Here is a 15,628-nt window from a genome sequence, read left to right on the forward strand (position 1 = left end):
TGTTACGTCGTCACGTAAATGCAGAGGCTGGGGAAATAGGGTGGTTGTGAATGGGTTGTAGCGAGGGGGTATGGTAAAGGGGAGGTAGACGAAAAGGGGTTTTGATGTAGGGGGAATAGGTAAGGGGGGAACGGGAGGGGAAAGGTTGTGGAGGTTGTGTGTGGGGGGGGGGGGTATATAGCAGGTCTGGGCGCAAGGCAGCGGCTCAGTGTTGCTTTGGCGTTGGTGCGGGAAGGTGTTGAGGGTGAGACTCCGCCATGGATCACTGGAGGGATGGGGGGGTACGGGAGAGGGTGGTGATGAGACTCGTATTTCCCACCTCCCTTTAAACTGTGTACACTCATATGCACTCTCCTCCCTTCCCTCGGGACACTCGCGCACTCTCGAGAGCCGAGTGCGTGTTCGAAACTTCGTTATACCCGACTGAGAGAGAGAGAGACACACATTTAAGAGCTAAAGTTCTCGGACCAGTCGCGGTAGACCTTGTGATCTGCACGTAACCGCTGCGCACCGCCTCAACGACAGTTTTTGATGCCATGTACGACGTCGTTCCGTAAGATGTAAACAAACGTGACGTGTTGGGAAGAATGGAGGATATTAGATGATAACTTTGCTTGTATTGGTGGGTCAGGCTCGACCAGCAGTCACGTGACTGTGGCATGGTGATTAAACTATGTCATACGTGACACACGACGCCACACGTTATGTACGGTGACACACATGATGTACGGTGCCACACATGACACTGTGCCACACATGACACTCGATGCCACATGTCCCATACGGTGCCATTCATGGCATGGGTAGTATTTGTGTTGAATTGGGTGGTTCCAGTTTTCTAAATTTCCTGTGTTGATTTTGCTTTCTAGCTGGTTGTGAATGTTTAGGTGACTGGCTATCTAGGTGACTGGCTATCTAGGCGGCTCTGGCTATCTAGGTGGCTCTGGCTCTCTGTGGCTCTGGCTATCTAGGTGGCACTGGCTCTCTAGGTGGCCCTGGCTATCTAAGTGGCTCTGGCTCTCTAGGCGGCTCTGGCTCTCTGGCTATCTAGGTGGCTCTGGCTCTCTGTGGCTCTGGCTCTGTGGCACTGGCTCTCTAGACGGCTCTGGCTATCTAGGTGGCTCTGGCTCTCTAGGTGGCTCTGACTCTAGGTGCCATATCTAGGTTCAGGATGTCCTTGGGTGACCTCAGCTGTCTAAGGGTGTCCTTGGGTGACCTCAGCTGTCTAAGGGTGTCTTTGGGTGACCTCAGCTGTCTAAGGGTGTCCTTGGGACTCTAAAGCGGACCTGACTGTCAAGAGCTGCACAAATTATATTCATTGATCCTGTCTCTAGGCTCTCTAACCCAGCCTGGTTAGATGCATCTTTCAAATAATCCAATATTTTACGCCAATTATTCTGGTGCAGATAGTTTCAATACAGTTTTTTTTTTAACTATCACGGGTATTATCCAAATTATTGTTATTATTAAAGTTAATTAAAAATCAACATTAATGCCTCTTTTAAGTTAATTTCTTGTCAACAGTTGACAGATCTAAATTGACAGGTTAATCGTCAAAAGTGCTAAGTAAGTCAGCCCTTAGATTTGTAGATGCTTTCTTAAGATAAAAGTACTTAGTTAAGAACGAGTCGTAGAAGCACTTTGTCAAGAACGAGTCTTAAATTAGAACTAATGAACTACAGAAAAGCGTTTTTGCTTTGTTTACTTTGGGAAGACAAGTCTAGTTTGCGTCCAAAGTAACGTCACTCAAGGATAGTTTTCGCTACGTCAATGAACAGTCCGTCACAGAAACGTATGATATTAATTCTTTGCGTGGGGGAAATCTTATTAAGGTCACGATGCGAAAATCAGTAGAATGGTTGTTAAGGCGTGTGCTCGGGGGTACCCAGTGTGTACAGGTTCGAATCCTCGTGGCTCCTTCTGATTTTCTAATTAATTCTTTAAGAATTATGACTGGCTCTTAAAACCCGGCATCGGCGTGGCTAAGAACGAGTCTTTCTGTGACTTGGATCATAATCCTATAGTCCCATGGTGGAGCTATACTCCATGGGACTATAATCCATGGTCCCATGGGACTATAATCCATGGTCCCATCCAAGATGACGTAGCCAGATTGCAGGGGGGGGGGAATTGTGTAAAAACCCTGGTTCGGCTTCAGTGGAAGCCTCAAGGAATCCTAGAGGGTGCAGTAGTACCCCCTCCCCCAGGTGACTTTTTGACTATGTCATGGCCTGGTTGTCGAGGGCGGGGGGCTGGGAACACCCACCGCATAAGTTCGAGCCCTCATCAGGACTCCTTCAGATTTATGCCAATAAGTGTTAGTGTAGCTAGGATCCCTGTGACTGTAAGGATAGCTAGGCCCCCTGTGACTGTAAGCCTAGCTAGGACCCCTGTGACTAGAAGCATAGCTAGGACCTCAATCCTGCACGTACAGCAAGGACGCTAATCATTCTTTTTACAGCTAGGACGCCATTTATTGTTCATAGTTCTAAAAAAAAAAAAGACCTCCCTCCCCCCCTTGCTAGGCATTGTGGCCAAAACAGGAACAAAAGACTCCTTCTCTGAATGATTGTCTATCAATGCGCCCAAAATCCAATCCTATAAGGAGGAGAGTTTGGCACTAAGGACTCGCATCCATGTTCCAGAACTGGCCTTAGCTTGCACTGCTCCCTACGCGTGAACTTAAGCGTCGGCGTTCCAGAGAATGGAATTCGGACACCTGAATGTTCATTCTGAGTTCGGCGTTGGAATTTTGTTGTCCTGGAAGCGGGAATAAGACCCGGCGGAGAATATATATATATATATATATATATATATATATATATATATATATATATATATATATATATTTATATTTATATAAACTAAATAGGATACGTTTGGTTGGGTTAGGTTTGTTTACAAAGTACCGATGACGTAGAGGTTACATACTTTTCTCAGGTTTTAGAGCCTGCGCCACTTAAAAGAGGTATATAAGGCCGTGTCTGGGTGACCAGAAGCCAGCAGGAGGGGGGCGTCTCTCCCTGCCTTGCTCCCGGGCAGGAGCCGTCACCAGGGGGTCACACTCGCCGAATTTTGGTCGTGTAAATTCACTTTACTTCTCCTCCGGCCAGAGTTCGAGGTAAGCGAATTTGTATTAGAGGTTTTATGAACTGGACGCCTCCGACCCTCCTCTCTCTCTCTCTCTCTCTCTCTCTCTCTCTCTCTCTCTCTCTCTCTCTCTCTCTCTCTCTCTCTCTCTCTCTCTCTCTCTCTCTCAACGCGACTTGTTTTGATGCAGACAGCGGGCTGGTTCAGGCGATTGGGACGAGGATGACACCAGGCGGTGTCAAGCAGCTGTTTAACGATGTCTCGCTCTTGCCAAGACTCTCCCAGGACGTCACCAAGAGCCTCCCAGGACGTGAGATTTCACCAAGAGCCTCCAAGGACGTGAGCTGTCACCAAGAGCTTCCAAGAATCGCTATAGCACTTAAATTCCCTTCATTCCGATCCTCAGCCTTAGCATTCACAAAGCCACTAATCCTGAGTTCTTATCTTATCACTCAGCAGATGGTAATGACCTTAAAGAGATGTCGTAGACATAGAGCCATATAAGTCTTGCTTCCGATGATACTGATGCTGGTGGCCCATCTCCAGTGGACAGAAACGGCATCTGTTGGTACGTGGCCCATCTCCAGTGGACAGAAACGGCATCTGTTGGTACGTGGCCCATCTCCGGTGGAGAGAAACGGCATCTGTTGGTACGTGGCCCATCTCCGGTGGACAGAAACGGCATCTGTTGGTACGTGGCCCATCTCCAGTGGAGAGAAACAGCATCTGTTGGTACGTGGCCCATCTTCAGTGGAGAGAAACAGCATCTGTTGGTACGTGGCCCATCTCCAGTGGAGAGAAACAGCATCTCGAGGATTAGTCTCCTGGTTTACACTTGCGGTTATGCGCAATTTGGAGTTTTTAATACTTGAGAACAAAGCTATTCAGCTTGAGTATTAACATCTTTCAGAATAAAATCGTCATTCCCACTCTCGAGGGTGATGAGCAAACCAATCTCCCAGAGTTGTGTGAGACGCTTGCTGCTTGGTCTGAAGACGTCTCTCTCTCTCTCTCGTGCCAGAAGCAGTCAAATTATCATTATTACCTTCAAGGCCTCCCAACAGGGGTTATATATGTACACAGATGGAAACCCGGTTCTCGGTGTGTGTGTATACATCACTGAGAGTCTGACTTTAATCCTGGACAATGTTCAGGACTAAATTTATATACTGGTAAGGTGTTGTGGTGACCTTCATAATCTCTCGAGAGATTGATAGGTCTGTAAGCCCAAGGTCAACCGAGTCTCAGATATTCGCATTAAGCAACAACGGAGAGAGAGAGAGAAGGAGAAAATCATACGCATCTCCTTACAGATGACGTCTCACTTGCCCTGGAGGTCAAAAAAAAGAGTAAGGCGATCTCTCTCTGGATTAGCATCTAAACCTTTAGAGCATTAGCGCCTCAAGTCCCAAAAGCTAGCGGCATGATGACTATCTGAGGACGGAATGCTCTATAGGCGCCGCGCCCGCTGCTCATCTGTTTCTCCTGGGTGTCTTCGAGAATATATTGTGTGCGATCTGAGACATTTTCGCTCAGGGGTTGAAATTATCGCGATTAATGTTTTGTTTTTGTTTATAAAATTAGGCTGCAAACTGATAAGACAGACAGACAGACAGACAGAGCCAAAAGGAGAAACTCACATCTACACATTCTCAGACAAATTTATCTTTTAAGATGACCAGGGATTCACTGAAAGGGAATTTTGCGTGGGAAACTTGCTAGACTTTGACGACGCGATGACAGGAGTCATACAGAGGGAAGAAAGGGTTGGACAGACAGCGTCGTCCTTGCTTCCCACCAAGCTTTGGACTACCACAGACGACTTCTTTTCGAACTGGAGAAAAAGTCCTTGGGTAGTAAGGTAACGAGCGGAACTCCAAAAGACTCAGCACTGAGACGTGTTCCCAACATACGCAAGGGAGATCTTACAGAAGCAATAGTCTGTATGATCTCATATACCGAGAAATATACAGAATGTTGAGACTTAGAATAGGACTGAGATTAACCCCTCCCACCCCACCTCAAACAGTGCAAATAATAATAATAATTTATTTATTTGCAAGAAGGTACAACGCGTTGGTGAGATTACATAAGATTGACATTTTAACATTCATACAAAGCCACTAACACCCATAGAGTTTCGAGCAGGTCCTTAATCTAACATATGCTAAGTCCCACACTGTTCAATGTTCTGATGCACAAATTAACAATTGATATTCCCACACTACCTGACGAAGCCGTCATTTGTTATGCCGATGATATATGCATTGTTGCAAATTCCCAAACTAGACTGCAAGCTCTACTTGATTCATTCGCTGCTAAAAGCATTGAATGTGGTCTTGTTATCTCTATAACTAAATCCAGAGTTCTCCATCCCAAAGAGAAAACTCATGTCCCTATAGCTTTCAAGGTCAACAACCAGAACATTGAAACGTGTAGGCAGCACAAATACCTTGGAGTTGGTATTAACAGTGACATTGTAAATGATCTACACCGTAGGTTAAAAGAAAGACTAAAACCATTGAGAACACTTACTGGTAAGAATATTGGTATCAATATTAAATATGCTAGACTATTCTATATGATGTTTGTTAGATCTCTCGTTGATTATAATGCTCTGCACTTAATTAATTTCCCCTCCTCTGTGTTGGACAAACTTGAAGTAATACAGAACGAGGCCATGAGGATAATTCTTGGTGCCCCAAGATGCACAAGAATCATCAACATGAGGGAAGAACTGAAGTTTCCAACCATACTAGAGAGAATAATGCAAGTTAACACTACCTTCTGTCTTAAAGTCATGAGAGATCCTACATCTCCTACATTGCTCAGAGACAAATTATTTAGTGCTGTTAACACCCTTTTGACTGGTGCCGACATACCAACTCACTCCTTTTATGATAATTGGCTGAGAAACAATGCTTACAATCTCATTAAACTTAACATTCCTTTTAAGTGCAATCTACCAGTCTCTGATATTCCTCTTTATCTGTACCCCACCATTCAAGTATCATACACACCTGTCACCAAGAAAGATAATGAGAATCTTGCTCTACTCAAAGCTGTCACTCTTGAAACAATTGCCTCCTCCATCGAGAGTCTAAGATCTCACGAGCACTGTGTCTACACCGACGGCTCAGTCCAGTCTTCTACTGGACGGACTGCAGCGGCATGTAGGTTCTATAGAAATAATATTTGCACAAAGTCTGTCAGTGTCAGGCTAAACAACTGGCTGACCTCCACACAAGCAGAACTAGCAGCATTACATTTAGCAACCAGCACATTAAAAAATATTGGAGGAGGAATAATATTCTGCGATTCAAAGTCTGCTCTTCAAGCAATCGAAAACTTCTCTTGGAAGATCGACAGCAAGAACCTCATACTCCCAATTATAAATGACCTAATTGATGCACAGAGTAAAGGGTCTCGAATTTCCTTTGTATGGATACCTTCACACATAAATATAACCCATCATAATGAGACAGACATTGCAGCCAAATTAGCGTGTAACAAGTTTGAAGTTGAATTAGATCTAGGTATCCCTATCTCTGCTGTCAAAACTGTATTGGTCCAAACATTCAGATCTGATAGGAAAGAACTTACTGACTCCCAACGACCTGAAAGTACTAGTATAAAAAGCTATGATTTGTTCAGATCTGAAACCTACATCTATGGACAGCACAAAACGTCCACTAGACTGTGCGACACAGTGGTTGCAAGGATCAGGTTGGGTTACCGTTACCTGTGGCAGGTGGCTGCAGGTGACGGGTCTCCCAATCCTGAGCACTCCAGTTGCAAACTCTGTGAGCAGGAACTACGGCATGATCTCCCGCACTACATCACTGAATGCCCAATTATTAGACCTTTCAGACCAGTTGGCATGAGGTACCTGGAGCTTTGCAATTACTTTATTCACTCTCGTATTCTTGAAGATATCCTCACAGTATACCCAAAATTTGCCAGTGCAGGCTATTAAACACATGACTCTGTATGACTAACCATCCTGCGAGATGGGGACTTGTATTACCACTGCTACCTTATTCAATCTTGTGTTGTTGATATCCTCAAAATGCATCCGGAGTCTGCCAGTGCAGACCGCTAATCACATGCCTCTGTATGACTAACCATCCTGTGTGATGGGGATTTTATAGCATCACCTAGTTAGTTTTTTTTGACACACTGTACTCCACTTCATATAGTCTAGGGTAGCTGCACTAATGCAGATGTACCTAATATGTTAATAAAAAAAAAAAAAAAAAACATATCAGGCAAGATAAAAGGGTACAGTGTAGCAAGGTTTTTATATCAACAAATAACTACAGAGGTGATTACACTGGTAAAGGATATATATATATATATATATATATATATATATATATATATATATATATATATTAACTACTAATTTTAGGGAAGTGGGGAGTACAAGATACAGTGTGAGTTTGAAGCACAAGGTAGGAATCTTTGAGGATGAAATTAGGTACTTCTTGGTTTTACTTTTGAACAGGGCATAGGTTGGACAATTTTTTAATTCATCAGGAAGTTCCAATGACTGGGCCCTTTTATTTGCATGGAGTGTTTGCACAGATTTAGTTTGACTCTTGGGGATATCAAAGATATATTTATTTCTGGTGTGGTGCTCATGGGTTATATTACATCTATCAAGGAAACGTTTTAGATCAAGATTAGCATTTAGGAACAAGGTTTTGTACATGTAGATAGCACATGAGAATGTGTGGAGTGAGTGTATGTTTAGCATGTTAAGTGACTCAAATAGAGGGGGCTGTGTGTTGTCTGAAGACAGAGTCTGTTGTTGTTCTGATAGTATATTTTTGCTGGGTGATGATGGGCTGGAGGTAGTTTGCAGTGGTTGAACCTCATGCACAGATACCGTATGTAAGATAAGGATTAATTAGCGCGTAGTATAATGAGAGGAGAGCAGAATTAGGAACATAATATCTGATTTTAGAGAGTATACCAACCGTCTTTGAGACTTTCTTGGTTATGTGTTGTATGTGGGTGCTGAAGTTGAGTCTCAGTATAGGCCAAGGAACTTTCTATCATTTTTAATGCTGATGTTAACATTGTCTATCTGAAGCTGAATTGCATTTGTTGAGTTGCTTCCAAATAAGATGTAGTAGGTCTTTTTTATGTTTAGTAAGTTTGTTGGTTGACAGCCATAAGTTGATTTTTTTAATTCGTTATTTACAACATTATTTAGTGTGTGTGGGTTGGGGTCTGAGTAGATTGAAAAGGAGGCAGCTCTCCTACATAAGCAAAGGAAAAAGACTTGGGAGTTAAGTTAGCTCTAAATCAAACGTACACACATTAGAAGAGTAACATTGACATAGAGATTAAGTGGATCTTACTTTAAATAGTCTTAAGGAACTTGAACAGTTGCCCTTATGTAGATACTTTTGTGTAGGAGGCCCGGTCGAGGACTGGGCCGCGGGGACGCTAAGCCCCGAAATCACCGCAAGGTAACCGCAAGGTAAGGTAGATCTCTTCCTGCCCCGAAGGGCTTGAGCTATGTGTAAATGTCGAGGGAACTTGTCCTCATTACTCTGGCGGAAAGAGGGAACAGTGGAGACATGATAACAACGTTCATGATTCGAAGTGGAATTGACTAGTTAACCGAAAAGTATTCAAAAACAAATATTCCAAAAAGTACCACGAATGGAGATGGCTAAAGTCTGGAGATACAAATGAGTCACATAGACTTCAGAAGTTCTAAATCCTAACTCAGTACACAATTCTAAATGTAAATATGTGAAAAACGATTGCATAGAATCATTTAAATAAACAATAAAGAGTTCCATCACCGGATCTCAAGAGCTAAAGTTTGACCCCTGCAAGCACAGTTCGACACACACACACACACACAGTTGAGAGGCGGGACCAAAGAGCTAGAGCTCAACCCCCGCAAGCACAAATAAGTGAGTACACACACACACACACACACACACACACACACACACACACACACACACACACACACACACACACACACACACACACACACACAATCATATGCATAAATTAAATCTTTTAACGAAAGTCTTAAGAAGTGTGGCATTAGAGGGATTAATTACTATTTAATTAACGATGACTATTAGACTCGGCTGATCAAGGGCCTCAGAGTGTTGTCAAATGTTGGCCCCGAACGAGGTGGTTACCGCGCACAAAATACCTCCATAATATCCCGTCCAATATCGCGGACAAATTACCTTAGATGACTGGGCGCTGTTCCGGTGAAATATTACTGTGTCAACCATAGGTCAGATCTGGAGGTCCCGAGGCGGGACCAAAGAGCCGAAGCTCAACCCCCCCCCCTCCACAAGCACAACTTGGTGAGTACACACACATCCCCCAGGAAGCAGCCCGTAGTAGCTGTCTAACTCCCAGGTACCCTGTTTGCTGCAAGGTGAACAGGGGCACCGGGGTGAAAGAAACTCTGCCCATTTGTTTCCGCCTCAGCCGGGAATCGAACCCGGGCCATTAGGACTACAGCCCCCCCCCCCTACGCTGTCCACTCAGCTGCGAGCCCCTCCCCCTCCCCCATCCCTGTGTATTTGTATGTGTGTGCGTGTGTGTACTCATTTACTTGTACTTGCGGGGGGTTGAGCTCTGGCTCTTTGGTCCCGCCTTTCAACCGCCAATCAACTGATGTACAGATTCCTGAGCCTACTGGGCTCTATCATATCTACACTTGAAACTGTGTATGGAGTCAGCCTCCACCACATCACTGCCTAATGCATTCCATCCGTTAACTACTCTGACACTGAAAAAGTTCCTTCTAACGTCCCTGTGGCTCATGTGGGTACTCAGTTTCCACCTGTGTCCCCCTTGTTCGCGTCCCATGTGTTGAATAGTTTATCCTTGTTTACCCGGTCGATTCCCCTGAGGATTTTGTAGGTTGTGATCATGTCTCTTCCAGTGTCGTAAGGTGCATTTTCCGCAGCCTTTCCTCATAACTCATGCCTCTTAGTTCTGGGACTAGTCTAGTGGCATACCTTTGGACTTTGGACTTTGTGTGTGGGTGTGCGTGTGTGTGTGTGTGTAGGTGTGCGTGGGTGTGTGTAAATTACGAATTATCATCCGCATGAGGTAACAGACAGCCGCAAGAGGTGACAGACATCCGCATGAGGTGACAGTTGCAGCAATGACCAATCGCGATGAGGATTGTGTATATGAAACAATCGTGTGAGTGCAGGAGAGGTGAAGGGCAGAGTTAGCAGGGGCAACAATCCCATCTTAAACCCTCGCGTACGAAGTACTCAAGTGATGTGTCTTTGATATCCCGTTACGACGTCGTAAACTCATCGTCGTAACCTCGACGAGAGAGATGACCATAACTGACCACCAAATGATAGTTCTTCTCGACTTCGGAAATTTGTTTAACACTACTCCATAAGAATAAAGTTAACTGCAGCAGGCCTAATTAGCTCGTACTGTTTACATTCACTGATACTCATTCATGTAAATGTCTAACCTACGCTTGAAACAATCTATCAGTCCCACGTCTATTAATTTGTTTCATAAACTACAATCCCTCTTTTTCCAGCCAGTATTTACCCAGGTGTTTGCTGAATGCAATCTTCTCCATTAAACAACTATTACGTATACAATAATAACGAAACGCATCCATTGCATTAAATCCCAAATTCTACATGTTCAAAACAATTTTCAATACGATTAAAAGATGGCATTATGTATTAAAGACAGCATTTATAGGAATATATATATATATATATATATATATATATATATATATATATATATATATATATATATATAGAATATATATATATTCTAGGTAGTTATACCTAGGTTGGATTGGGTGATTCAATTATTCCTGTTTGCGAATCAGCTGAAGGAGAGTGAATCCCTTCGCGAGTCGAACATATGTGCAAAAACAGACTTTTAGCCAGTTAAAAAATGCCTCATTTTATGAACGGTTTACACCATATAGCGCCTTCCTGAGGGGCTATTTACGAACCTTTACGTTGACACTCAGACATGTTCAGTACAAATGTGTACACTAGTTTCCTGCTGAATGGGGAAGACTTGAGCAGGTTGGTGGCATAGGTTCGTGGGTGGATGGGGATACTCATACCCATACATGTCCTGTAACCCTGGACGTGTATAGGACTGGATGTGTAAACCTGGACACTGTACCACCAACTCTCCCTTAACTCTATAGAGTGCATTAACCTCTTATTTTCTCTACGCCCGAGGGTGTGTATCGTGACCAGTCCCAGCACACACACACTCACCCTTGAGCGGCCAGGCTGGCGCCCCTCCGGTACACTGGTTCGAGGTAGCTTTCACAAAACATGAGGGTTGAAGGTCACTGTTTACCTTGTGACGGTGAAAACGTGCATGACCTTGCCTGTTGTATTGTAGGTTGTCCCGTCACTGTCTTGACCTGTGAGCCGCTGTGTCGAGGTTCCTTGAAGGGGTTCAGAGGATCAATGTCCAACCCGTCCTCAACTCATGTCCATTCCATCCAGCGGTCGACCCCACAGACGCATTCATACATTTTTACATGCTGTTCATTTAAAATTGGAATTTTCTCAAATATAAATTAATATTATAATATACTAGCATATTGTGCATATATAGACATAGGTTAGGTTAGGTGTTTAGGTTCTGTTGGCGATTATTTGTATTTGTAGTACGTGGGTGAAGCATTTACAGCGTTGTGGTTCGAACAAAATTCGTCAGTGAAGCACTTGTTCCGGAAGTGTTCGAACGTCATCAGTTGTGAGTCGTGTGTAAGCCGTACCCGCTCCACCCGACGACGCATACGTTAATTTTAACGTATTTTGAACTAAAAATAGGTTTATTGTTATTTATATATTAACATACATTTTAAAGTTCCGTGTGTAGTTAGACGCGGGTTAGTTTAGGTTCTGTTGGCGATTATTATATATTTGCTATACGTTGGTGAAGCATTTACAGCGTTGAGATTCGAACAGAGGTCGTCGGCGAAGCTCCGTTCGAGAAATGTTCGAACGTCATCTGTTATGAGTGGTTTGTAATTCCGTTTTATAGTCATAAACAAAAGGGATTCGGGTGACTGGATTAATGAGCATTTGGCCTTCGTTGATGAGGACGGGCTGGCTGGTGACATTAGACACAGGTCAACTATGTATCCGAGTGGAGGGGTGACCCCCAGGGAGCACCGCCAGTGTCCGGACACGGGGGGGGAGGGGGGACAATGAAGCCTGTCTCACTGTTGGATTATGCAAAGCGTCGACCCGAGCCAAGACTGATTTGAAACTAAAGGAGAGGTGGCTTGAGTGTGTGTGTGTGTGTGGGGGGGGGCATGCGTGTGTACGTGCGTGCGGCTTCCAACCTCAGAGGTTACTGACAATTATAGTGATTGTCTTGTGTAGTGATTGTGCCAGGTAGCTGGGTGAGGATAGCGCGGGGGGGGGGGGGCTTTGTCACACGGGGCTTTGTCACACGGCCGGCTTTGTCACACGGCCGGCTTTGTCACACGGCCGGGTTCTTAACAAGGATAGTTAGTGACTGTTGTTGGGGTTGTTTGTCACAGGGAGGCCGACTCTCTCCTTCAGTGACTGCTTGTTTGTTTACATCTTGCTAGAAGTTCATTCGTTGGGTATACACAGATGTACTCTCAAGGTTTTCCCGTGAATGTACACTTGTGAGTCGCCTGTAGTCCTGGACTGAAATATAACGTGCTGGTTGGTCAGTACAAGCTGTTACGGTGGGGTTTAATGACCCTCGAGAGGTTGATGCGCTTTCAGCCAAACGAAGAATCACTAATCCGGCTCATTCGTGATTTCTGTTTCAATTCAATAACATATATTAAAACCATTCCCTCACATAGTGCTATTTGATTATATTTATATAGCTTTTAATTTGCCACTTGGGTTCGTGTACTCGCCCTCGCGAATATTGACCTGAATGAAGAGTACTTCGCAGTTTTCCAAGAATCCAGTGCGTCGAGGTTTAGCTCTGTACCACTCCAAGGCTTGAGTGCAGACTTGAGTGCAAGGAAAACATCCTCCGAGGAAGAACAGGAGCAGCCCAAAAAAAGTGAAGTGGCCCTCGGTGGCACCTGGCTTGGCTTTGACAGCTGGGAGTTTGATGTGAAGGGGTTACCAGATACTAAAGTGGATGTTTAAGGCCCTATAAACATCGAACATTGGACGTCTGCCCTGCCCTGCACCCCACCCATGGCGGCGTGAGCAATCTGTGCGTCTTGTTGTGTGAGAGAGGAAGAGACATACAGACCAATTTTCAAGATGGTGGCTCTGGGTAGCAGAGGACTTCCCTGCTTCTTCCTCCTGCTGGTGATCTCCTGCTTCTTCCTGCCCCTGCTGGCGGAGGTGGCAGGGCCCGAGGAGGAGGATATGACCCGGAGGAGGACGGGCCGCAGGGAGGAGAACGAGGTCCAGCGTCGTCGCAACAGGAAGAAAGGTATGTGTTGAGGTCTTTAGTATTGTCTTGAGGACAAATATTGTGTGTGGAGGTGATGGGGAGTGGTGAAGGGTGGAGATGCCCTCCAGTTGAGCAGTGATGCCCACCAGTTGAGCAGTGATGCCCACCAGTTGAGCAGTGATGCCCACCAGTTGAGCAGTGATGCCCACCAGTTGAATAGTGATGCCCACATGTAGGGTAGGTCTTCTTGCAGGGATATTCCTACTATTCCTATTCCTAATTCCTTTTCTCTCCGCGGGCCCTAAGCCTCTGGCTGGCCCACCAGATGGGTAGGGTACATGATGTCTTTCTGTAAGAGGGGTGATGCCCACCTGTTTATTGTGATGCCCACTTATTGGATCATTAATAGTCGTCACTGACTGGAGTGTAGGAGATGGGGAAGTTGTTGATGCTAACTTATACAGAGTTATAAGTGGAAATATGGTAAGGTAATTAGTCAGTCATTTCCTTAAGCTATCGCTGGTTGAAATTCGGGACTTAAGAGCTGACGCTCGACCCTGCTAGTACATTTAGGTGATGTGAAACAAAGGGTGAGTTGGGAGTAATTATATTAGACGTCCTGTAGTTGGAAAGACGGAGTCCAAGAGCTGAAAGTTGGTCTTACACACACACACACACACACACACACACACACACACACACACACACACACACACACACACACACACACACACACACACGCGCACGCACGCACGCACGCACGCACACACACACATACACATTTGTAGGCACTTGGGGAAGATGAGTGTCGCTTTCCGGTTACTTCCCGTGTGTACTCACCTAGTTGTGTCTGCAGGATCGAGCATTGACTCTTGGATCCCGCCTTTCGAGCCATCGGTTGTTTACAGCAATAACTCCTGTCCCATTTCCCTATCATACCTGGTTTTAAAATTATGAATAGTATTTGCTTCCACAACCTGTTCCAGAAGTGCATTCCATTTTCCTACTACTCTGTGTGTGTGTGTGTGTGTGTGGCCCGGAGGTGGTGGTGGGTCCTCAGCCTGCTCCTCAGTCACACCATAATTGCATAAAAGATATGGCCCAAAGTTTCTTCCCGAGAACAACAAAGGATATTAGTAACTTTTTTAATTATTCCCATTAAAACGTAACTCTGGCTATTGTAGCTTTTATCTGAGTCCTGGGTGTAGCCACGGTCCAGGGAAGACCTGGGCCTGAGAAAACACCGGGTCCTAGGAAAACCCCAGTCCCGTAGTCCTGTAAATAGTCATTGACTCTCACATGGGCTGGTCGGTAGAGCGACGGTCTCGCTTCATGCAGGTCGGTGTTCAATCTCCGACTGTCCAAGTGGTTGGGCATCATTCCTTCCTTCCGTCCAATCCCAAATCCTTATCCTGACCCCTTCCAAGTGCTACATTATCGTAATGGCTTGGTGCTTTCCCCCTGACAATTCTCTCCCTTCCCCTCATGTTTCTCTTAACATATTTCCCATTCCTACCTATCTCTCTCATCTCTCTCATGTCTCTCATCTCTCTCACTGTTGTGGTTGGTTCTGACGTGTCCCTCCCCCCCATTACCCAGACTCCCATAATACATGTTTAGTAATATACATATTTATAGAGTATTGTATGGCTGTATAATCCCCATCAATCAGTCACACATGGCGTGTATACATGACACATGCCATCCATCAATCAAACACGTGACGGTGTATATTTACTTAATTTAGGTCTTAAAAAAAGTCAGTATTTGACATATGTGGCAATAAAGGTTGGGGAGTAGAGCCGTCAGCTCGGAGTAGATTGGACCGGGTTTGATTCCCCAGGAAGGGCGAGGAGTGTCCTCTTCGCCTGGCGATAGATAGTTACTAACCTGTGAGTTATTTAACTGTTGTGGGTCGCAGAATGAACAAAAACAGAATCAGTCATTGGCCTGTTGAGACACTGCTTAGCTAAAGAGGCTTCAAAACAGAGCTCTCCCGTTTAGGTCGATATTACTCTTCTGCAGTTATATCTTGAGATGATTTCGGGGCTTTTTTAGTGTCCCCGCGGCCCGGTCCTCGACCAGGCCTCCACCCCCCAGGAAGCAGCCCGCGACAGCTGACTAA

The 15,628-nt window shown here is 44.9% G+C and overlaps 1 protein-coding gene across 3 annotated transcripts in view; it reads left to right on the forward strand.

The window, feature by feature from the left end:
* Positions 1-207: 207 nt before the first annotated feature.
* Positions 208-15,628, forward strand: part of LOC123747664 (fibrinogen C domain-containing protein 1-B) — a 233,226-nt gene continuing 217,805 nt past the window's right edge. Inside the window, exons 1-2 of one of the 3 annotated variants that reach the window (XM_069310769.1) lie at positions 208-244; positions 13,045-13,542. In XM_069310769.1, coding sequence (XP_069166870.1) covers positions 13,368-13,542 — 175 coding nt within the window. In that variant the 5' untranslated portion in view covers positions 208-244; positions 13,045-13,367. Of the gene's footprint in view, positions 245-12,973; positions 13,543-15,628 lie in introns of all 3 variants that reach the window. The other 2 variants (XM_069310770.1, XM_069310767.1) reach the window with 2 other exon arrangements.

Source organism: Procambarus clarkii, chromosome 68, assembly GCF_040958095.1.
Source record: "Procambarus clarkii isolate CNS0578487 chromosome 68, FALCON_Pclarkii_2.0, whole genome shotgun sequence".
In the NCBI taxonomy this organism is placed as follows: domain Eukaryota; kingdom Metazoa; phylum Arthropoda; class Malacostraca; order Decapoda; family Cambaridae; genus Procambarus; species Procambarus clarkii.